General features: G+C 38.1%; 1 protein-coding gene across 1 annotated transcript; it reads right to left on the bottom strand.

The window, feature by feature from the left end:
* Window positions 1-1,829: 1,829 nt before the first annotated feature.
* Window positions 1,830-11,309, bottom strand: LOC118821562 (proline-rich protein 29-like). Its single transcript, XM_036590233.1, has 6 exons — window positions 10,975-11,309; window positions 9,049-9,136; window positions 3,408-3,514; window positions 2,899-3,092; window positions 2,322-2,392; window positions 1,830-1,963 (listed from the first exon to the last, which is right to left on the bottom strand). Exons 1-6 carry the CDS (start codon window positions 11,047-11,049, stop codon window positions 1,917-1,919), a joined length of 582 nt encoding a protein of 193 aa, XP_036446126.1. The 5' UTR covers window positions 11,050-11,309; the 3' UTR covers window positions 1,830-1,916.
* Between the last annotated feature and the right edge of the window lie 14,230 nt (window positions 11,310-25,539).

A 25,539-nucleotide genomic window follows, 5' to 3' on the forward strand; every position in this document is an offset into this window, starting at 1 on the left:
ACCTCCTTCTCTAGAGGTCGTGTGGTGGTGACATAGTTTCTCACGCAACGGGTCTGTTAACAGTAACACAAACAACAGTACAACAATGAACAAGCTTTAATTTCTGATTTTTACTCAGCATTTGGTTTCATATGAGAGTTATAGCAGAGTTATTGTAAAGGAGGAGAGAGGTCGCTGGTTGAAAATTAATAGGAAAGCTTGTAATGCTCAACATGGTGTCTGTTTACAGGAAGAGTCTCGCCCTTCAACAAAATGAGCCAATTAACCAATTGAGGCTTGGAGGTAAATGTGTTATTTTAGCCAAAGGCTACAAACTATTTATGCTGTTTTTGGCAGATTTAACCACTGATTTCAAATGTGTTTTTAAAACATAATTTTGGCTTTTGGTTAAGGGTCTATAGGTCTCTCAATGAGCCTGGTGTTGTATAAATAACTGCCAGGGGACGTTGCCAATATGGCTGTCAAGTGGACTGACTATCTTATAAAGACTTTGGGTATGGACAGCAGTTCTGTTTAGTTAGTGTTTTATGGACCTCATGGACCTTGCTTGTAACTAACGGTAACGCTTCATTTGGAGTGGCCCTTTGTAAATCATTAATAAACTCTCAACAGATTATCAGTAACACATCACGAACATTTCAGTGAAGTAGCAGTAGTGAAGCATCTGAATACATTGAAGTAAATATCTTGTAGATGTTCTGTTGATACATTACTTACATTAAGTAGATATATTGTTAATATGTTACTTCCAAAACCTAACCTTGGCCCAACCTTGCCCAATACTTAACCCTGACCCTGACCCTAATCCTAAACCTAAACTTAACCTCAACCCAGAGCCTAATCCTAACCCTAATCTTAACCTCAACCCAGAGCCTAATCCTAACCCTAATCTTAACCTCAACACAGAGCCTAATCCTGACCCTGACCCTAATCCTAACCCTCATATGTTTTTGACATGTTACTGAGAGTCAGTTCATTGCTTGTTTCATTCAAAAAGGACGACTCAAAACAAAGTGTCACCTAACTAACTCACTCAATCGCATTTAGCAGGTGTAAAATTCTCCATAAGGGGCCTTTATTAGCAGTCAGTTTTCAATGCTTCTTAAGAGCAGTGCTTTGTGTCAATTACACAATGTCTTTGTATTAGAAATGCCAGTGGTGTATCTGAGTCACTGTCATGAGAAGAATGCCTTTTTAAACTTCACAATATATCTATTTGTATAGGCTAGTTGGCTTGTTGTGTGTTAGACTATTAGTGGCTTGTTATTAGTGAAGATCACTGCTTACAACACTTACTAGATCTGAATGTAAATGTCACCACCTGCTGGTGAAATGTTGTTATATTCTGCTTAATTCTGAGTATGTGTGGGAGGAATGAAGACACTGTACAACAGAGCCATGATGAGTCCTTTATTACTCATTAAAATCTCACATTAAATAACAAGTGTGTTTAAATATATCTAACTATCACTGTAATAATATACTGTGGCTAATATGATTAATATGTGAAGACAAAGAGGCCCTTGTCCAAAAAAAATCTATATTTCCCAAACACCAGAATGATAAAGATGCATGTTTTAGTGGGCATGGTCTTTTAACTAGCCTGCTTTTGTACTGACTCTATGTGAGGTTTTAGCAGCAGTTTGTACTGCTGACACCAACAGCTGATTGACTGTAGTGTTAAAAACAATCCATTAAACTGACTTGATTCTCCTTCCCACATGAATGAAATACACTATATATATATACAATTAGTGCAAGATGTAAGTAAACTGAAAGACAGAATTGTGTTATTATATATTATATTCTATCCATATATACATCAAAAATTCTATGCATTACTTAAATTGAGTGCATTATTTTGCGGTGTGTAATTGTTTAGGTCCTGGTAAATCTGACTTGACTTTGTATCAGTTCTATGTCTCTTCTGTTCCATGTTGCCTCCTTTCTGCTTCATAATACTCTAACAAAGAGAGAGAGAGATTTTTTTACATGGAAAATTGATTTTATACATAGTATCTCAAAACTGAGGTGCTCAAAATGCATCTTTTTTTTGTACATTGAAAGGTTGTCTCAATAACTCAAAATCTAAAGATAAAAAGTTAAAATTCTGCATAAAACATAATGAGAAAATCAGATATTTTTGGACCCGAATCAAATCTTTGAGAAAATAAGTCACATTTCAAGATATTAAGTCGAAATGTTGACATATTGTTGCAAGATACAGAAAAAGAGGGGGAAAGCGATCTGCCAGGCAGGAATGGGCTTCAGTACACGGATATGCTATGCAGACGGCAGAAGGAATAATCATATGTGTGTACCTGAAGCAGGAGGGACGTCAGCGCCAACAGTACCGGTTGCGCTGGGAGGTGGTGGGGGCGGCACAGGTCTTCTGCATAACAGAACTCAAATGAGTTAGTGTGTGTGTGTGTGTGTGTGTGTGTGTGTGTGTGTGTGTTACATTAATATGGAACATGCATGCATTTTTTGTATCATTTGTATTCAAGTCAATGGCATTTTGTGTTTTTCCACACTGCATAAATTACTTTCAACCTTATTTTTTACAAAACTTTACAAAAGTTCTAGTATCATGTTTCACTTACTTTGCTTCCTGTAAAATGACATATTATGAACAGCTTTCATTATCTATAGCAGTGCTTCTCAGCTCAAATCAACTACCACTACCTATTTGTCACAAAGTGCCAGATTCAACCCTAGAAGAGTGATAGCTAGCTAACAAACTGCTTAAATGTGTATCTTTTGTATCATTTGTCGTCGAGTCAGTGGCATTTGTGTAATTTTGCAGCGCATAAATCATTTTAACTTATTTTTTTTCTTGTGTCACATTTGATTAACCGTTATAGGCTGGTTTGGTTATGTGTATGTACGCCCTCTCACCTGTCTCTGTGTTGAGTGTGGACGGTGTGTGGAGGGTGAAGGGGGTCTTGAAAGCTCGGGATAGTCTGGAGCTGAGGCATCTGAGGCTCGCCCAGAGGAGGCATCCACACAGGGTGAGATAAGCCATGGGCAAAAGGGTAGTAGTGATGGTAAACCTCTGGATCATCCTCAGCTGGTGTAACCGGACCTGCATGCTGTTATAAAGTAAAACATACATCAACCTTCCTAGGGTCCCCACTGTGCATCACCTCTAAAAAACATAGTATATATGTTTGTACTATGTTATAGTATATATGTTATAGTAAGTGGCGCTGATAAAATGGACACTGAGTGTAGAAACAAGGAGGTGGTCATAATGACATGCCTGATCGGTGTATATAAAGGGTGGTCACTGAATTTTGCACAGCATCTTTTATTAATTTATAATCTGGACTAATTAGACATTTAAAGAAACTGTCTGGTAATCTAAATGTTCACTGTGTTCGTATCTGCATGTGAGTTTTATTTACCTCAGGCGTTTGCGTGTAGCCGAACATACTGAGAGCAGACATGGTCATGTTGTTCATGATGACCTGGTGCATCTGCGCATTCTGCATCATCATCAACTCCACCAGGTCTGTACTCCCACCCACCCACACACACATACATACACAAATGAATGAACATATATGCAAATGCAGACAAAACTGCACAATGTACCTGTAGCTGCAGACAGAGTAGTTCATAAATCTTACTGATGGACGCAATAACCACTGGCATCCACTAGATAGTGCTTTCTGTTCATACTTGTTTAGGTTGTGTGGGGCAGACTGTGTGATAAAGCCACAATCATCGCTTTACAAAATGTCTGTAGTGCTCATTGTAGTCTGTAGTGTAGCGAAATCAGAGATTCTACCAAAAAAAGAACAGTGCTTTGAATTTTATCACTGTGAAAACCTCATAACCATCATATCAGAACTTCATGACTTCATTATATTTTTACACCATTAAAAACACAAGCTGCTCATTACATTGTGTGAAAATGATGAACGGACCAATAGAAATGATCCAAAGTGACATAGAAATGAACAAATACACTCTTGTTACATTAACATACATTGACAGTAAGAATGTTTTTTCTGTGAAGTTACTAATTTCAACATGCAAGACTTGTTATGACAGTGACTATTTACTCGATTCAGTGTGCATATTGGTTCCTTAGAAAATCTTTGTACACATCTAAACCAAATCACTAAGGGTGATAGTCAGCTAGTAAACTGGCTCAGATGTGTCAGGGCAGTGAATGTCTGAAACAGTGCCCAGGACTAAACATAAGGACCTCTACTGTACTGGGAGCAAAACCATATGTTAGCAGTACTACACGCATGTCTTTGCTTCTGTAACTGAACTAAAGGGTTCAGCAGTGTGAGACTGAGGCTGTATTCAAAATTATGGCCTATTCACTATGTACTGCACCATTTTTGGAGTATTCCATTTCATGATGATAAAGCAATAGAGCACGAGAGGTTGTGTGTTATCGCGAAATAACATCATGGCTGCAAGTGCCGTAGATCATCACAGCCGTGATGTTATTTGCGATAACACACAACCTCGAGTGTTCCATTGCTTTTATACAACAGTTAAATAAATAAAGTAAGAAATAAATAAATTGAGTTGTGACCGTGGCGTTTAATATATTTTAATGTTAGCAGTTCCTTCCGTCAAATTATAGTTCCTTAACAAGCAGCTTGTTGCTACATCAGAATAATGAACTCTGCTCACTCGCTGCACAGTCTGATGTAAGCCTCGCCTTTTGAAGTACAGACTGAGCCATAAAACTGCCGCAATATCAAGTTTAGCTCAGTGTTGTCATTTTTTGCCAGATCAATATTAATGTTGTTTTGTTTCAGCCAGTCTGTAAAGCATTTCACAGCCTATTTTGTTTGGCGAATGGTATTCAGTTCATTTCTGACCAATTCCAGGTTGTTTATGTTTTCTTCTGTCACAGCTGCCGACTGAAAAGTTGCTCAGTGGTGATGACAGTTTGGGAATTTAGTGTAGACTCATCTTCAGTCTGACCAAATCGGCTGTCAGTCAAATGTATCTTAAAAGTGTCCATTATCTGTTTGTGCGCAAAATAAGAAGTAAAAACATTCAAATGGCTTGAGCGTCTCCTACATCTATCAAAATCGTTGCTTAGCAACAGCGTCTCAGCGGAGTGATACAGTGTTTGTGAAAAAACTATGATGTTACGGCGAAATAACAGCACGGTTAGAACGCTTCTCAACCAATCAGCTTGTGTGGCCGAAACTAACTGTTTAATGTGCAATCAAACATACTGGAGAAAAGCCAGTACACATTTACAATCTAACAATATGTAATGTACCAAACAATGTACCCTTGTGGAAACGGAACATCCATAATGCACTGTGTCGTATGCAACCAAATGGCAAACTTTAATGTAATGATGAGAAAGTTAGTAGTGATGGACATTTTGAGTAATATAGTGGTTGAGACTCTAATACAATAGAAGCAAGTAAATTATGCACAAGTTAAAAATGAACAGTCATACATGCTTCACTTTCTTCTTAATGTATTGCAAATTAAGTGGCTGCTAAATGAATAATTCATTTATAAAGCTAAATGATAGCTACCAGTAGCACACAGTTTGCCTGCTCCATGACAGCACTGAGGTTTCAATTAAAGATATTTGTTGGAAAAAAATGTTTATGAAAATAACAGCATCTAATCTTTAAAAGCTCTTCCATGGTTTCCTCTGAATCCAGACCATTTCCCAGTGGCCATTGTGTCACTGTTCACAACACTGAGTGCATTTACAAAACCTGCCCCCAGCCAATTATGATCATTATTGGATTTCGACAGTTATTCTATTATTTAAGTGGTCATATTAACAGCATACTCCGATTTCTTAGATCAGATTAAGGCTGCTATCAGTTTTCAAGGAATCCAACAATAGATTTTATCTCAGTAATTGGGTTTTCTACAAACGTAATCCACAAATGTAGCCAGATTTTGTGTCAATTTTACGTCACATCCTTCTTCTTTTGTGAGTTTACTGGTGGGTCGCAAAGCCGAAATCCCCTTATTGCCTGACTCTTGTAGACCTAGACTTTTCCCAATATCCCATTATGTGATTGTTGTTGTTTTGTGGGTCTGTTTTTGCTGTAGCGCCATTTGAACAATCACCTGCCCCTACATGTAATTAAAAAATAATGTTGGCTGTTTTGCTTGTCAATGAAATAATCATTTCATGCCAACATGGATGGTTTTTGGCCACACTGGGCAACAAAACCTACAAGACTCTGGCATCAGGAACGGTATCATAATGCTATTGCTTCCAACACAACTTTGAGATTCAGGTCAGAACAAAACTGGCATATTTTTTGTTTTGATTTCAGGAAATGCAAGATCCATTTATAATTTTGGAGCAGTATCTTAATAATTGAATAGTTAAGTAACAAGTGCTCTGTTAGTCAATTATCTCTTTAGAGTATGAAATTGTTTAGCTGAATGCTGAATTCTGTTCCGTGCAGCAGTGCTCTGTCTAGTGCTCCTGAGGTAGGGAGTAGTGATTAAGAGATCATTTTGAGCCCAGTGTGAGTCATGGTTGAGGCACTGTTCTAAAGGAAGGCTTGAGGAAACGATGAGACAAAAAGCCACAGCATTAGACCTGCAATGTTTGACCAGACGCTCCTGATACCACAGCTCACCCAAACACGTGTACTCCTCCAGTGCATCCATAGGGATGCATTGTGTGGGCCCAGTGAACAAGAATGAAAAGGATAAACACTGCCCTAGATTTCTGGAGAAGGATATATGTCACCCTCACTCTGTCCAGACTTGCCAGGTGCGTGTGTGGAAAGCCCAGACACTGAGGGCGTAGTACACATCACTCAGACAGGTCAGTGTGGGTTGCGCAGTGACTGAAGTAATGCAGGATTGAGCCATACTTGACATCAGTAAGTGAACATAGAGACTTTAGAAAAAGTTGAAGAGCTTATAAAATGTTATTACAAAGTGATTAAAAATGTAATTCAGTAAAGGTTTTTTAATCTCTCCAAGCCCAGTCTGCCTCGCTTAACTGTAATGGTGCTTAAGGGCAACATTTTTGGCTGTTTTTCATTATGGGGCAGGGCATCTGTTAAGCCATTACTGTAATACAGAATTTGAGTCATTTTTTTGAGTGGTGCACAATATAGCAGGTTTTGTTTTCTTCCTAAATATGTTTAATATATTTGATGCTACAACTGAAAACGTAAACTTTGTTTCCAGCCACTACCATCTGTAAACAACTCAGCTGAAAGTGATGTGAAAGCAAATGCCACTTCAACAGACAGCAGGTTTGCTAAAATGTCTGAGAAATTGGTGCAAACACGATTAAAGCTGCAGTAGGTAGGATTGAAAAGAGAGTCTTAGCTTAAAAATTTGACCGAGTACAACTTCCAGGTCCCTCCATCTCCGCTGTGCTCCAGCCCTGCCTCCAAAGCCCCTCCCCTCAGAAAAGGCTGCCATGCACGCCCAGGCTAGCAACCATGGCAACTAGCACACACTTATGTCAGTGGTTAGATGTTTGTGGGATAACAGGAAATGTCATTCACAGTGCTACATAAGCAGTAAACCACTTATGAGAATAATTAGCTTTTAGAGCACAGGCACACATAAACATCAGGACAAACACCACACTGATACGACTGTCTGGGCACTTGACACAGACGTTTTCAGCAACTTTAAAAAAAAAAAAACAATGCTAATCAGCAGCCTTAGCATCAGAAACAAGCTAACGTTAGCCCAAATGCAACATCACAGTAATATGATATGTGCTACAGAGTGTTACTGTAACCATTAACATCTTAGCTTTGTGATCAAAAATCAAATAAAACATAAATCATGCAGAGGTAATTACATGTTAAGGAGAAATGGGGCTGACTTGGCATCTGATTTGAAGCTTTTAAGGTTCCCTAACATCAGTTCCCTCCACCTCTGAAAGGCCGCTCTGATGTTTACCCTTGTTTTATCTGCCTCTGATTGGTAGTTTTGATTAGGGCACAGTGGATTCTTTCAAATGGCATTAGGAGCACTAGGTGAAGCCAAAGGGTGCCTGTGTTTTTCACAGATTATCTGTTTCATGTACTGCTGTCAGGACATAGTTATTTTCTACAGGTTACCTACCGCAGCTTTAATTCAAATACGGTCAAACTTTTCCATAAAAATATCTGATTAGTGAAAGGATGCTCTGTCAAAAGTAGGAAAAGTATTTATGACCATAAACTAGCACAGCAAATATCAGCATGATAAAACTGATATATATTGACGAGTCAAACTTTCCCATTGGAAATATGGACATATGTGTTCTCTGGGTCAAAGAAGTAAAGGACCATCCAGATTGTTACCAGTGTAAAGTTCAAAAGCCAGAGTCTGTCATGGTGTGTGAGTGTATTAGAGCCCATGACGTGGTAACTTGCACATCTGTGAACGCACCATTAACGCTGAACACATTTTAGAGCAATGTGTGCTGGCTTTTATCTGCCATCTTTTTCAGGGACGTTCATGCTTATTTCAACATGACAAAGCCAAGAAATATCATTTTATTAAGCGCTCTTAAAAGGAAAGATGATGTAACACAGAGGAAAGTGTTGCAGGCAACATATTTAGAATGAGCATATATTTACAAAAATAATAAAGTTTATAAGTAAAATGACAATTAGTGTGTTTTTGTACTGTTTTGTGGTACAATAAAACTCTTTGAAGTCAATTTTGAGGGATATCTGTCTACTTGCTGTCATATATGCCAGATGACGTTTCTATAAGAATATGAGATGATGACCAAAACATGCTCTCCCCTAATTCTGATGAATAAATAATACACATCTGTTTAAATATTCATAAATATTTAAATTAATATATTTTTTTACTTTTTTCACAATGAGATTTTTTACACCAATATTTACAACAAAATAAAGATAAAACGGCTCTATTTTAACTCTATTATTCAATGTTGGTAGTTAGATCACTGCTTGCTGGTTACATGGACAATATGACTCCAGTGCCTTACTGTAGTAATTTCAGAAAATGGCTTTAGTGTGTGTGTGTGTGTGTGTGTGTGTGTGTGTGTGTGTGTGTGTGTGTGTGTGTGTGTGTGTGGTGTCATACCCTCTCTGATGTGTCCTGGGCGTACAGAGGGCACAGGTGAAGCCACTGCTGCAGGGAGCTGCTGGAAAAGTGTTACAGGCTGAGGAGCCTGTGGAAAAAGAGACGTATAGAAACAGCTTCACTTAGGAGTACTGAGTTCTCTGGTTTGTAGGACACATCTAGCTTCATTTTTAATAGGCTAAATATTTGTCTTCCATATATAAACAAACAAAATGACAAATGTGCACAGTTTTTTGTATTTTTTTTGTATTCAGTTTAATATGGTATTTGTCATAATATGCAGTACAGCAGCATAATATCCTTCAGCCTTATTGTCTTATGCCAGCATTCACAATTTCATATATTGTTTTCATGCTTTTGTTCATCAGTTCATTACACAAATATAGTACATTGTAGGGCCATTAGAAATCCCTGTGATATCAGCCAATCCCGATGGCCAGCCACTGATCTATAGGTTAATAAATACAACCAAACTTGCATTAGTGTTCTTTTGGTCAGTGAGTCGGTCTTTAATCAGCACAAAACAGACATGAGAGACAAGGTTTTGTACTGTTTCAGCCAGAGAAAAGAAGATAAACTAGATAACAATGTAACTACCCTACTGTAGCTTTTAGCTTGTTGTTGTTTCCATCTGTTGAGTCATTTCTGCCATTTCAGTCATCGATTCTCTCCATTTTAATGATGATTTGAAGACAGTTCCACAGTACACTAGTCAGAGTAGAGTATACTAGTAAACTAGCTAGAGTACACTCGTTAGAGTAAACCAATCACAGTATACTAGTTAGAGTAAACTAATTAGAGTATGCTAGTTAGAGTAGAGTGAACCAGTGTAAACTAGTTAGAGTAGTTAGAATGTACTACTTAGAATAGGGTAAAGTAGTTATAGTAGACCAAACTAGTTAGAGTACACTAGTTAAAGTAGAGTGAACCAGTTAGAGAATACTAGTAAGAATAGAATAAACTAGTTAAAGTATACTACTTATAGTAGAGTATTCTAGTTAAACTGGTTACTGGTTAGTGTACTAGTCAGAGAATACTAGCTAGAATAGAGTAAACTAGTAAGAGTATACTAGTTAAAATAGACTAAACTAGCTACAGTATACTAGTTAGAGAATACTAGTTAGAGTAAAGTAAACCAGTTAAACTATCTTAGTTATAGTAGAATATACTAGTTAGAGTAGAGTAAACTAGCTAGAGAATACTAGTAATATTAGAGTAAACTAGTCAGAGTAAACTAGTTTGAGTATACTAGTTATATTAAAGTGTACTAGTTTAACTAGAGTGTACTATTTAGAGAGCAAACTGGTTAGAGTATACTAGTTAAACTAGTTAGAGTACACTAGTTAGTGTAAAGTAAACTAGTTAGAGTATACATTATAGTAGAGTATACTAGTTAGAGTAGAGTAAAACAGTTAGGGAATACTTGTAACCGTAGAGTAAACTAGGTAAAGTGTACTAGTTAGAGTAAACTAGTTGGCGTATAGTACACTAGTTAGCGTATACTAGTTAGAATAGAACGAACTATTTAGTGTATACTAGTTATAGTAAAGTGTACTAGTTTACCTAGTGTGTACTAGTTAGATAGCAAACTGATTAGAGTATACTAGTTAAACTAGTTACAGTATACTAGTTAGAGAATATTAGTTAAAGTAGAGTAAACTATTTAGAGTAAACTAGCTGAAGTATACTAGTTAGAGTAGAGTATACTAGTTAAACTAGTTATAGTAGAGTATACAAGTTAGAGTAAACCAGTTACAGGATACTAGTAAAGGTAGAGTAAACTAGTTAGAATAAACTAGTTAGAGTAAGTTAGAGTACTAGGTGAATTGATAAAGTAATTCTGTCGCCTAACTGTAGTTATTAAAGTTTTTTGTAGCCAACAGGCTTAAAGATATCCTACTGTTTATCCACAGAAAGGGAACTCACTGGTTGTTGAACGATTTTGATGTTTGACCAGTCGTCCGACTGAAACTGTGGCTGCGTTGGCTCTGTCCACGCCATTCCTGCTACCGCTTGTAGGCCAAACTCGAGTTCAGTTCTGACAGTCCGCAGGTGAAGGGGATTCGGGGTTTTTTTCCCACCCGTATTCCGGCAAACGTATCCTGCTGCGATACGACTGGTAGGAATTTCTAGCGTCCTGATTGGCTATTAGTTAAAACTCACATAGTTCATAACCACGGGGCATTAATATATACTGACAGGCTCTAGTCTATACATGTATAGGTGGGGTTTGTCAGAAAACGGGCGGGAAAAAAGGGCTGCCTGAGTGCCTGTTCTGTTGCCATGGTGCACGGACGCAAACAAACTCTGACATGTGAAGGTTTTGAAGGTGAACTACTAGCCAATCCCTGCGCAGGGGGCGGGGCTTTTGGAAAGCAGGTAGGAAAAAAACGTGAGTGCAGTGCAGTGAGTGCAGTGTAAACGCATGTAAAAAGCAAAACGTGTGTAAAACTGCAAACAGTGCAAAATGCGCGGGCATTTGATACTCATCCTTAATTTACTGCAGGGATAAAGAGCTGCGGGCTGCCAGTGTTCGTGACAATAAAAGAGATCTGTGAAAGTGGTGGGCGTGAGCGAGAGAGGCTACAACTGGCTACGGTTTATTTATCTGTTAGTTTTGCCGAACTCGGTTCTGCCAGAAAATCTCCGTTTCTGACGCCCAGCGCGCGAAAGGCCGCGCGGAGCGACGGAAATAAAGTTTGAGATTCGAAAAGTAAATTTACGAGTTCATCTCGGAGGCCGCGCGACTGACGGAGGCGTAGTGTGTGTGTGTGTGTGTGTTTGTTTGCCTCCTAACATCTGCGCTTCCACGCGCTTTCTATCGCTGCTCTAAGCCCCCTCCCCTCCCCCGCGTGCTGTCCGCGTGCTGTCTTCGTCTCCGCACCGAGCCGCCCGCGCTCGCGCCAGTGCTTCAAACGTAGTAATTAATCAAGGCGCGCGCCATAATCTGGAAGGATCACCGCTATTTTTAAAAGCCCCCAGTCATTGTGTGTGGGTGAGAGAGAGAGAGAGAGAGAGAGAGAGAGAGAGAGAGAGAGAGAGAGAGAGAGATAGAGAGAGATGGAGGGAGAAGGACAACGAGGGGGAGGAGAGAGAGAAGAAAGAGAGGAAAGACAGACTGGGGTGAGAGAGAGTGAGGGAAAGAGAGGGAGAGATGGGGAGAGAAAAGAAAGAGAGGGAAGTAAGACAGACTGGGTAAGATGTAAAAAGAAAAAGGGATCAGGCCAGAAAGAAAAAAGAAAGAAAGAAGGAGGGAAGGAGCAGAAGATAGAGACAAAGAGAGAAATAAATAACGAAGAAAGGGAGAGGGAGAGAAGGAGAGGAGTACAAGGGGAGAGAGAGAGAGAAACAGGTGAAATGAGAGAGGAAGAGAGAGAGATGGAGAGAGAGATGGAATGACAGAGGAGAGAGAGGGAGAGAGAGAGGAGCTGGCGGAGGGCTGTATTAGCTGCTGCGCTGTAGTGAAGAAGGAGAGAGCGATGGAGAGAGGGGAGGAGGAGAGACAGAAAGGAGAGAGAGATGGAGAGAGAGAGAGATGGAGAGAGAGAGGAGCTGGCGGAGGGCTGTATTAGCTGCTGCACTGTAAGAGGAGAGAGAGTCATTCAGAGCTGCTCTCTGTCTGTAAGGATGTACTGAGTCAACACAGTCAGATCAGTTACAGTGACTGAACTGTCTGTGTAGGCGTGTCATGCAGGTCTTTTACTACACAACCTGTTAGTGCTGCCTTTCCATTCACCTGCCTCTCTAAACATAATCATCATTTATCAGGTACTTCCTACTGAGAGCTGCCTGTCCAGAACCCTGACTGCATTCAACTTATGAAAATAACACTTAAAGATGTAGATTTATCATGAGTTCAATTTGAAAAAAAACAAAAAAAAAACAAAAACTGCTGTCAGACATTTTCATGTCACTACCGAAACACAGAGGTTTAGTCTATAAGCGGAGCCTTATTATAGCCACACCCCTCATTTTAGAGCAGGAACTGAGACCGCATCCCTGTCACTCATGGCCACATGATGAGCGGTTAGATCCCATTGTTTTAAAGTAAATGTGCCCCAAAGTCTGAAAATCAATGTATAAAATTGTTACTACTGAAACATAAAGTTAAAAGTATTTTCAACTCTGACATTGAACCAATTTGTTAGAATGATCCCTATTTGGCATCTGTGCTCTCTCTCTCTCTCTCTCTCTCTCTCGCTCTCGCTCTCTCTCTCTCGCTCGCTCTCTCTCTCTCTCGCTCTCTCTCTCTCTCTCTCTCTCTCTCTCTCGCTCTCTCTCTCTCTCGCTCTCTCTCCTCTCACCAATTTGAATGCGCCATATTTCATTATGCCCCCATAGATTTTTTATGACACTTAAAATGATATTTCTCTCTCTCCCCTGTGATCACACACACACACACACACACACACACACACACACATATACCTAATGGATCCTTAAACATCTTCATTGAGTGAGAGTAGGTCAGTGCATTAATAACATATTTATGCTTTATTATTTTTAAAGTTATTCCTTATTCATAATAGCAGAGACATGTCCAGGACAGATCAGGTCAGAGAGGGATTTTGCATTTTTGCACATATCAGCTTTAGCAGGATGACACTGATCCAGCTGTGCTCTGTAGTAGTGAACTAAGTAGTTTACTAAACAGCTGTAAAAACACACAAAGTAATAACTGAACTTGGCTTATTATTCGTATCTGTAGACATGAGAGTAACTTCTTAAAACTAGTCTACTTAATTTTAACGTTAATTTGTCTTTGTTTTTAGTTGTACAGAGTCTCAAGTCTCAGGTTTCCAGTGGCTCTAGTTTTCTGCAGCTGCTGTTAATATCAGCTAATGTTCCCCTGTCGGTTGCTTAGTAACAAGACACTTGCAATGCAGTATGGCGTTGACTGGAAATTGCAAGTGCATTGTGGGAGATTGTAGTGCTCTCAAAATCACTCTCGAATTCCAGTTTACAAATCAGACACCATTGAGGAATGTTGACTATTGACGTACTGTCTTTCATAGCAGCTTTACAGAACAAACATTCCCTTTAACTCTCAAGATATTTATTTTTTTCAAAATACACAAAAGGTGTCACTACATATAGTTGTGCTTCCTATTTACAATGCTAGCACTGATCTGGACTATGTTGTTGTAGCTAATAGAATGTAAGCAGGTAATGCTAATGTTAGTTCAATTACACAACCAAAAAAAAAAAAGAATGCCGCAGCTGATTCGTCCTGACAGTGTGTCCCTTTGCAAACGTGCAAAGTAAATATTGAGAAAATTTAACACACTTGAAAAAAAGCAAGTTAGGTGAACGAGATTTTTTCAACGTTCTGTAAAGCTTGTCCAAATTCGCAACAGTTGCTATGAAAGAACACATTTGTGGGTGGACTATAAATAGGTCAGTTGGTAGCAAACTGAGTTTGAGCTCAGGTCTAAGCAGGTCCAGTCAATAATATTGTCTGAGGAAGGTAAATGCCACCGCAATTATGTGAAAACTGCTTGAAGTTAGAAAGTTAATGTTACGCTCACAACTAAAGTACTGGCAATGTATGTTTTTGGTTGGTGACTGAAGCTGTCTGGGCCAACTAAAACTCCACCTCATCATTTCCAACACAAACATATTCATGCACACACACAATCTTGTTTCAGGTAGTTGTGGGGCCATTACATAGATTTCCATTCATTTCCTGAAGACGTACCCAAACGTTAACCGCAGCTACTAACCTTAACCCTGACCTTAACGCCAACCCTAACCTTAAACTTTACCACAATCTGGTCACCACAAGGAAGAAAGGTCCCCACAGTGTGGCATAAACCCGTATACCCAAACACACACACACACACACACACACACACACACACACAAATATGTGTTCTTCATCTCTCATGGCCTCATCTCCCTGTCTGTGAGCCAGTATCAAAGGCCCAGACAAAGAAGCATTTAGTGAAGCCAGCTCTGCAAGGGTGCATGGGAAGGGGCACAAACATACCGTGGTCTGACTCTCATACAGGCCTCGCTGAAAGCCACTGAATGTGCTCTGTGCATTTATTCAAATCATCATTCCATCAAATGTAAGGTCAATATTTTGCTTCATATTTCTTTTCTTCTCTATGCCACTTCAAAAAAGTACAAGTAACCAAATGCACTTCTGGGTCATTCTACAGAAATGTCCACTTTTTTATCTATCCATAGGAGTCACTGGTGTTACTGATTGTCATTGATGTTACACATAAGAAAAGTAACACCAGGGACATTTTTAATGACAAATGCATTTTACAAACTTGCTGCTACAAAGCATCAAACCACATGTTGTCAATCATGGAACATCCACTAAAATATGGAATTTAATCCATTTGTATTCTGTTTTTTCACAATTATCTAAGAGTAAAGTAGGTCACACCAGTGACTTCAGCTAAAAGCTTCATATGAAATCATGAGCAAAATGAGAAAATTCTTGATAACTGAAAAGACGCAGAGGACTTAATATGTGCTAGGTATAAGGAAGTCAAGTGATGTCGTCAGTGTGATTTTTATTACGCAAGAAGAGGTTTTTGTGTTACACAGTAACACTAGTGACACCTCCTGGGGACAACAACTTTCATTAGCTATTTTATAATATTTATTTGGCATTTGTTTTCTTTATGTCATTTAATTAATATATTTCATAGTCATGTATAGATTATTGCAGTTAAAATAGTAGAAAAACATGTTTTTTACCTCAAAATATAGCACTCAGCCTTTACACATGACTGTGAGGACGAGCACTTCTGTGGTGCTTGGAATTCTATATAATTGATTTAAAAACCAATATTGCTAAATTGATGGCTCAAGAAGGTGTAATTGTTAAAATAACTTATTGTTTTATTTTAACATATGAACAAATTGTAACCCTAACCTGTTTTCAAGTGTAATATGCCTGTAAATGCTAGGGACACAAAAATGGACAGTTCTGTAGAATGACCCTTTTGCACTGTGAAGGAGTTTTCCTGTTGACTGTTATGAGTGCCTATTTGTGCACTATTCCACAGGAAAGACACATTCCAAAAAAGATCTCCTCTAAATCTTACTTACTTCTCCTAGACCTGGTTAAGCCATCTTTGAAATCAGTGTGAGACTTAAAGGGGAATTCAACTGAGATGGGGATAGGAACCAAACAAGTTTAATGCATCTAAATGCTCCCTTGCAGGATTTTATTACATGAAATGTTTATGATAATAAGTCTTGATGCCCTACTGTTTGCCTTTTTTTAAGTCTATGACAGAGAGGTACATACTTGGTGCTGTAAGGAAAAAGTCCTCAAAGAAAACTTCTTTTTTTTCAGCTTCACTTTTTTTTCCCATCATCAACATTACATAAAGCTCTGAAGACATGTGTAGGTTCACTGTTGGTTTAGGATAGTAAATAAAAAGGCTATATTTGGTTGGAGGCATTGCAACCAATGATACCTATCGCCACTGTGGTAAACAATCAGAATTGGTACGTTTCTCTACAGCGCACCATTTTACATCAAACCTCTCTGAATGACTCTGAATTATTTAAAAGTTTAATAAAATAATGATAATATATAGTATTCTGTTCAGTGTCTCACTCATCTCACTTCAGTTTTACCTGAAAATATCTACATAAGTGTAAGATATCTTCAGTTTAATACAAACCTCTCTGCTATATCACAGAACCTCAGCATTGATCAGTGTCGAAAGAGAACTCGCCTATGTTAATCTCCTCTTTAGTCCTTTAGGGAAAAGAATTCAGAAATTAGTGATCTGTCATTAATACCATATTAAGATCTGCTTGATTTCTCCTGAGATCTTAAGAAAGACATTTTTTCCTTCAGGTTGTATGTTTTGTATGTTTCTAATTATGTGTTGTCTCACACAGTGACGCCAAAGACAAATTTCCAACGCAGTGGGCAATAAAATTAGTCTACTGTAATCTAATCTGGGCAGGCTGCAGCATTTATCATTTGTCAAAAATCTGAAGTCTGAATACAGCTGCGGTCAGTTATAGTAAGCTTCAGAGATGAGCTTCCTGCTGCCATGTTATAAATAAAACAGAATGCATTTCAGTGTAAAAACTTCAGCGAAAAAACATTCAGAAGAGGCCTCAAATAAAAGTGGCGTGAACATAAAGGCTTACAACAGTGTCGTTTTCAAGAAGGACCCCATTACCCAGCAATCTCAGCTCTGCCCCTTTGTCATCAGTTTCACCTGCATGTACTTTGTAACTTATTTCTGTACTCATTATTAAAGCTGTTCCTCGTTCTCTGTCAGTGTATGACTGCGTCCAAACCATGTGCTATCAGACTAAGTACGTTAAAAGTGGTCCACCGCCAATGGTAGTACATTTATTTGCCCCATCTAATCCATCTAATTATTGCCTTCAGAAGCCCTTGATTACCTGAAAGAGGTGTGTAAGATTCTTCTTGGTGGTGAAACATAGGAAGGTAGCTCTCCAGGAGGAAGGTTGGTGACCACTGATGTATAGTATGGTAGTATGCAGCCTATACATACTATGCTAATGAATGCATTTCTAATGGCGGTGCACGACTTTTGGCAAACTATTTGGTTCAATAGCATTTGGTTTTGGATGCAAAATACATGTAGCCTTTTGTTTTCCCTCTTTTCCTGTCATACGTTGCTGTTTCTGCTGTTTCTAGGTTTCTGCATTTATTTTATTAGTCTTTCTCTGTGTTTACTTTTCAGAATTTAGTGTTTGGTGATTGTTCTGGTTTTTATGGTTTTCTTTTTATGTTTTTTTTTTTTCTTAGTAGTTCAATTTTCATTGATATCTTCGCTTTCCTTGTTTCTACCTGGCAGCTTGCTGATGCTGTCAACTTACTTAATACTTAATAGACCCTAAACTCTTCCTGTCTTAGGTTATCTAAGTGTACTGATACACTTGTGCCTTAGTGAACACTTCTAAATCAAAACACCTTTACTCAAGCCGACAGAGAAGACGAGGACTGCAACAGTGGGAAAGGAAATGATTTAATATATCGCTGCTGTAAACCTTTTATCTCCAAAATGGTAACTTTACAAGAGAAGGAAAAAACATACTTTAATTTCAATGTAAGTCAATGGAACCAGAATTTTTCCGATTAATTTTGGGCTGTTTCTTTTGGTCCATTCATCATGAAATTTACACACAATGTAAAGGCCAACAGGCATTTCCAAATTATGTCAAAAACTGAAAAACGTTTTGTTCCGACAACAGCGATATAATATTTTCATGTAAACCATTTCCTTTTAAATATTGTACAGTTGTACAATTGGTTGGTTAACTGCTACTGTTAGCTAACCATAAACATAGCAACAATAGAATGATTGTATTGACAGTACAACAGTACTACAACACAAACTACAGTAAAACACTTCAGACATTTCCTTACCTAAATGAAATCTGAGACATTTTATTGAATGTGAGTTGTATGCTATCGTAAACATGCCACTCTTAGTAATCAACAAAAACAGCCAAAGGGATGCAAGCTTGCCGTACTTATAGTAAGCATTACCACATCACTAAGTTTCTGTGGTGAGGTCACTGTACCATAATTATTAATACTACAAATGATTATGTCAGTTAATTAGTTTAATTTATTTTGTCAAAGGAACTATTTCTTGTCTGCAAGTGGAGCCACAGAAATGTAGTCTTTTCACACTTTAAAATGTTCAAAATTTCTGTGTAATTAAACTTTTGATGTAAATAAAGTCTTTCAAGGTGGTTTGATGTGAAATGCTCTGTTCTAGTGAAATTTACTGTGTCAGAGTTGTTTACAACGGTGATGATAGGACGCTTAAAACATCACATGAAGTTATTACATAAATGGTAATTAATGACCTGAAAACACTATTTTATACATTCTTTATAGTATTAAGATAAGGTTTTTGCCTAAAACGAATTATTAAAATACATTCACTACAGAGAGCTGCATGGAGGGCACTCTAGTAAAGTAATGTCCAAAGGTTTTTTATTTTATTTTACCTTGATCAGCAGGACATATAAAAGCACAGAAGAACGTGTGGTTCCACAAAATGTAATAAAATGATGGTCACACTTAATTTTGAGTGTTCCTTTTTAGATAAATCAAACACTTAACAGTCTCTCAGTAATGTGACCACAACATATGAAGGTTAGGATTAGGTTTTGGGTTGAGGTTAAGGTTAGGGTTAGGACTAGGGCCAGGGTGAGGGTTAGGGTTAGGTTTTCTACTTAATGTAAGTAATGTATCAACAGAACATCTACAAGATGTTTACTTCAATGTATTCAGATGCTTCACTACTGCTACTTCACTGATATGTTGTTGATATGTTACTGATAATCTGTTAAGGATTTATTAATCATCTGCAAAAGACCACTCACAATAAAGTGTTACCAAAATTATTATATTTGTATTGTAGACCCCTGGTTCCTGTTGGGAAGTGGAGGAGCTCGGGAATAGTTGTGAGGTATTTCAGGACTTGGTTGGGTTATTGTGCCTCAGGTTGCAAAGAAGGAGTGGCATAACTAAAAGACTAAGAGTCCAGGGCTAGGTTTAGGATTGAGCTGGAGGGTAAGAGGAAAGTAAATTCCTGTCTTACTTGAACCTTCATGAATGTGACATTAGACAGGATTACAAGATGAAGGACCTCATATGAGTTCCATGTGGAGGATTTCTTAAAGAGTTTAGATAAAAGATACTTTATTCACATCAAAGCTGAGATGAGTCTCTTCCTGCCAAGTTAGAAATAATTGGATGATGTGGCTGGTCATCACTGAGCATACGGTTGTGACTTCTTGACACAGACGGCCCCTCTGTCTCTTTCTGTCTTAGAACACACACACACACACACGCACACTTGGACATACGAATACACACACCCTGCGGCATGTGCTCAACTATATGGCCATTATCTCTTTTGGTTCCCATGGCAACCCTAACCTGCGACTGCGAGGCTTAGGTGCTGGTGGCACCGTGTGTGTATGTGTGTGTGTGTTCACATATGCACATACCTATGTTGTATATTTGAGTAACTTCAGTGCATTGAGTATATTTACAGTTGCTATTTTAGAAAATAATGACAGCGCACATATGGTTCCACACAGAAGCGCAGCACACACTGCAACTTAATGAAATGGAGAATGACATTTATGAACACAAATACACATTGCTGTTGGAAACAGGGCTCTGAGATTCAGTGTATAATGAGTGTAGCTAACTAAAACCCACATGCATAAATAGCATTATCACTGAGACTATTTACTCTCCATATTCAAAATCTTTGAAAGGAAAGTTTCAGGAATAACACAAAGCCCACAAAGCAGAAATGGACTATTCATTAATGTTTAAGTGTGTTCAAGTATGCATTTCTTCAGGTGTATGCAGAATCCGTTTTGGCACCCCCCATCATTCAGATTCAGATCAGTAATTAAGCGGAATACCACTAGCCTGCATCTGGCATTCCAGCACTGGGGAACCCTCAAGGCTTTTAGAGAAGGCCTAATTCTCTCTATATCTGTAAATTTTAGTTTAGCTTTATTAAAGAATGTAGTAATCATCAAGGAAGTCCTTCTGAAAGTCCAAGTCCTCATCTGACTGCGAGTCTGAGTGGTAGCATGACCAATGTGTTTCAGTCAGATGTTAGAAATGGAATATTTATTTAAGTATATGTTAATGTATGTTACAAGCTTCAAAAAACTGGGAATGTCCTTTACAAGCTTTAAATGTCTGTGTTTATTCTAGAACGGCCAAAAAATATGAGAATCGCTATTAGTTTACCATTAGCATACTACGGGAATCCCATAGGAGTGCTAGAAATTAGAACTATTTAGGGATTTTTCTCATTTTAGGCCAGCTTTAACAGTCATGGTTCACCGCTGCATTACAGCGAAATTGATTTTCGGCTGTCAGCTGACGTAGTGTGCCTGTTTTTTTCCAGATTTACTATGTAATGTGTCTGTGACCTACACCATATTTCACACTTTGTTCAATCCAAAGTAACGTTTACCCTATATTAGAAAATATCTAGACCATATGTTGTACATGAAATTATATTTGGTCTGTATCTGTCTGAATTGGCTTTGATGAACCTTATGCAATTTTAACTTGATATTACTATTATTTAGCCTAACTCCAGTCCTGGAGGGCCGGCGTCCAGCACAGTTTAATGATTTACCTGGGCAAGCACACCTGATTACTCTTAGCTGTTAATTTCCAGATTTAGTGGGTGTGTTTGAACAGGGCAACCACCAAACTGTGCTGGACACCGGCCCTCTAGGACCAGAGTTGTGCACCCCTGGATGACCCACTGCTAGAACCCAAATAATAAACAGATACTTCTCTATCCTATAGAGATACCTTTATCCTGTCGTCTCCTCCCACACCTCATAGTAAAAAATATTTTTTAAACAATATTTACATATATTTTTTCGGTAACACTTTCTATGAATGTCACCTTTGTAAGCATCTATAAACACATTCATAACATGTTATAATGCATTCATGAGGCATTATAAACATGGCTATAAATATTTAGAAAAATGCATTACACATTATAGCCATGCTTATTATGCATTATAAATTGTTAACATAATACATTATAAGCACTGATCATAACAAATTATAAGAGCTCATAAGGTGTATTTGTCTGCTCTAAGTAAAGTGAAGCATACTGTACTAAAGCCTCCTCCAGTGTTACGAGTGAGGCTTCAAGTTGAAGTATTTAATGAAGAATTTACTGAAACACTAAAACATTCACAATAAAGCTCATTACAGGCTTCAAATGTCAGAGTTTAAACTATTGCTGCCATCAGTGTTTTACGCAATGTGGGAAAGGTAATGAACACCACCGTTAGCTTGGTATTTGTCTTTACTTTACACTCTCCAAGCTGGGACTGACTTCTTTGGCACTGACAGTATAACATGTTATCAACACTACTTATAATGCATTATATTAACAATTCATAATGTATAATAAACATGGCTATAAAATGTAATCCAGTGTAATTCATTTTTATAAATGTTTATAATCATGTGTATATGTTGTATATGCAAGCAGCAAAAGTATACACACTGCTCACGACTGTGCTTCACACATGCTGTTTTTCTGCCAGATCTACATCCTCGGGGGGCTGGCGCCCAATGCTTTGCTTCCCTGGAGTACCAGCACCTGTGGCTCATTACCCTACTCATCAGCCCCATTATAAAGCTCTCTGCTTTTAGCTGCTCATTGCATAGGCTTGTTTGGATTTATCACTGTTTCTCGTGGTTCTAATCATGTTTCTTGGGGGCTTCTGTTTGTTTGTTTTTTTTTTCCTGAATCATTTAAATCAATCTGAAGCTTGTTAATAAATCTCTCTAGCATGTGTATAAAACAACACTTAAAGCTTTCATCTTTGAGAGAGAGGAGAAAATCAAGTTCCATTTTTGCCTCATATCTGAAAAACATGCATAAGTGTTTCTGTCCAACCTTCCACTGTGAGAAGACAACTCTATGGGTCTGAAAGGATGTGTAGAACATTTGCACTAATGCCAAAACTGAACATCAGTGTGTCAAGGAATAAAGATAAAGAGTAGACAGACTAAATACTGAAAAAAGTGGTGGAATATTTAGTTTTTGAGACTTCAGTGTAATTTTCTGTTAAAAAAACGCTTTCTGCTTTTTTTCGGAGCATCATGTATGTTTTACTGGAATTTTAGCAAATGAAAGGGTGATCTCTGACTTTTGCAGAGTAACATACATTAACAGTAAAAGTTTAGACACAACTGATTGTGTTTTTCATTTTTTGAAACATTTTGCTCAAATTGCATATCCTCAAATGTTTCAGAGTTGTTTCTGAAATAAACGTAAATATTGAAAGTGGTGCTGATGTCAAATTTATATACCAAAAAAAAGAAACAGTTAAAGTTGGCAAATGTAGGGTTAGAACCACAATCATTATATCATTCAAATTACTATTAATAGTTATTGTTATTTTGGTAATGGACTGCATGATACACAATGCACAAACTCCATTTCTGGAAAAGTTGGGACATAAAATGTCATGAAAACAAGAATCTGTGATTTGTTAGTTCTCTTGAACTTTTAGTTACCTGACAAAAGTACAAAGAAGTGACTTTTCATGTTTTGGCTGACCAACTTGATTGTATGTTGTAATTTCAAACAAATTTTGAATTTGATGTCTGCAACATATTCAAAGTTGGGACAGGGACAAAATAAGAGTGAAAAGTTTGCAGAATATTCAAATTACTCCATTTTGAAACATTCCACAATAAGCAGGTGAATTGCTAACAGGTGAGGGAATCATGATTAGGTATAAAAGTAGCATCCACTAAAGGATATATATATATAGGCTATATATAAAGCTGGGTTGTGGCTCACCACTTTGTGCCAAATTTCATGAAAGAATTGCTGAACATGTCAAAAAGAACATTTCTCAATTCAAGATTGCACAGAATCTAGGTCTTTCACCATCTTCCGAACACTATACTGTGAAAAGATTCAGAGAATCCAGTCAAATCTCAGTCCATGTAGGGCAAGACCAGAAACCACTGTTGAATATGTTTGACCTTTGAGCCCTTAGATGGCAATACATGAGAAACTGTTATGCTACAGTGTTAAATAAAGCCAGGAGTACAGGTTGTCTGAAATGGAAATGGAAATGTGTCGTGGTCAGATGAGTCCATGTTTCAGCTTGTTTTGGGGAAAAATGGATGTTGAGTTCTCCATTCTAAAGACGAAAGGGATCATCCACACTTTTATCAGCAAAAAGTGCAAAAGCCAACATCTGTTATGGTATGGGGTTGGATCAGTGACCACAGCATGGGTGACTTGCATATGTGTGAAGGTACCATTGAAGCAAAGGTGTATATTGGGATTTTAGAGAGACATACACTACCATCAAGATGACATCTTTTCCCGGAAAGACCGTGGTTTCATGGCTTTGTAGAAACAGAGTGCATGTGCTTGACTGGCCTCCACGCATTTTAGTCTGTCTTCTTTTGAAAATATATGGTGCATCATAAAGAAAACATCCTAAGTTTTTTTTCGGAAATGAGGTTTGTACAACCAGGATAAACCAAACCGAGATGACTGTGTCATTTTCAGATGTTCAAATAAATCATGCACTATCAGCAGCATGCCTGTCAGTCAGCTGACTCCAGAACAACTCCTCAGTAATTGAAGCAGGGAACACTCTCTTCATCTGTTCTAGGTCAGCGTGGCCTTGTCGGATCTTTCTTTACCTTTGAGGAAATGAGTGTCATTATGCTCATTTGCATCCCCAGCCCAGTTTATACACTTTGAGCTAAAAAGCATCAGAGATTAAAACAAATCCTTTAAAGTAACAGCATGGCATTAAAACTGTATTGAAGCCAACAAGGTGAGATCACCTCGTTCTCTATGAGCAAATGTTTTTCCTAGGAAACGGTGAAGGCGGAGAGTATTGACGGGCCGCTGATTGAATGAAGGCTGCCAGGCGGTGAGAGGTTATGGATTGATTACTGTGAGCCCTTACACAAACATGAGCTAATGTACTGTGCAGAGGCAGAACTGCAGAGATAGAGGAAAAATGGATAATGGAGATAAGGGGGAGGGAAGGAGAGCCGGGAGAAAAGAGAGAAAGACATTTTGAAATCAGAAAGAAATTTTGGAACTCAAGAAAAGATGCTGCTCATGTGGTCTCAGAACAATGGACCACCTCAGACCACCACAGAGTCCCGACCTTAACATCACTGAATGTGTTTGGAAAATGCAACCAACTTCTAAGACTGAACTTTTTTTGAAAAACTGAATGTCTCCCAAATAGAAACAAAATAACAAAGACCACCATGAAGGGTTTTGTACAGTACTGTACTCTTCAGACTATCTCAGATAGACTTGCTTATGTGGCTTCTGACCTTTTTTTTTTTTAAAGTTTTACTCTGAAATCTTATCTCAAATGTAATGTCCTAGGCATCAATGTATACATTGATCTCATTTAAATTTAAGAATATTATCTTATCTTACAGCCTTTATCTTATCTCAAGTTAGGAAATCTTAACCTGCCCGATCAAAGTCGACCATCAACTTTCATGTCTGTTACCTAGCAACCAACCATAGGTGCACAGCTGAAATGTAAACACGTAATCAAAAAGTTGAAAATGTAAGTTATGGCCACCGTTATGATGTAAAAAAACAAAGGTCAAAACAAAACTGAAGATTATGTATATTGTGACAGCGCCCCCTACTGTTTGTCAGAGCGCCGCCACTTTACAGTTTCAGTTTCCCAAACACTTTAGCCAACTGCACTAACATTATTCCTCCTAATAAACAGCTATACATCATATAATATTGTATCTGACGAGTTTTCATCAACATTAACACACGAAGGTTATAAGAGAGGATGATGAAGATCGTGTCTGCAGTGTCTGGGGTTTTTAAAACACAGAGTAAGAAAAGAAAAAGGTTGTCCTAAAGTTAGGACAGTATGTAGGAAATTTTGTCTAGTTAAGATGTTTCTATAATACTGTTTCCT

The sequence above is a fragment of the Colossoma macropomum genome, unplaced genomic scaffold (genome assembly GCF_904425465.1).
Source record: "Colossoma macropomum unplaced genomic scaffold, Colossoma_macropomum, whole genome shotgun sequence".
NCBI lineage: Eukaryota > Metazoa > Chordata > Actinopteri > Characiformes > Serrasalmidae > Colossoma > Colossoma macropomum.

Excerpts from the sequence above, each read along its gene's own strand:
- LOC118821562 (XM_036590233.1), bottom strand. The coding sequence starts at position 11,049 with ATGGCGTGGACAGAGCCAACGCAGCCACAGTTTCAGTCGGACGACTGG. Across the intron at positions 3,515-9,048 it reads CCCAGGACACATCAGAGAGG|ACCTGGTGGAGTTGATGATG; the intron begins GTATGACACCAC and ends GTGGGAGTACAG. Across the intron at positions 2,393-2,898 it reads CACACTCAACACAGAGACAG|AAGACCTGTGCCGCCCCCAC; the intron begins GTGAGAGGGCGT and ends TCTGTTATGCAG.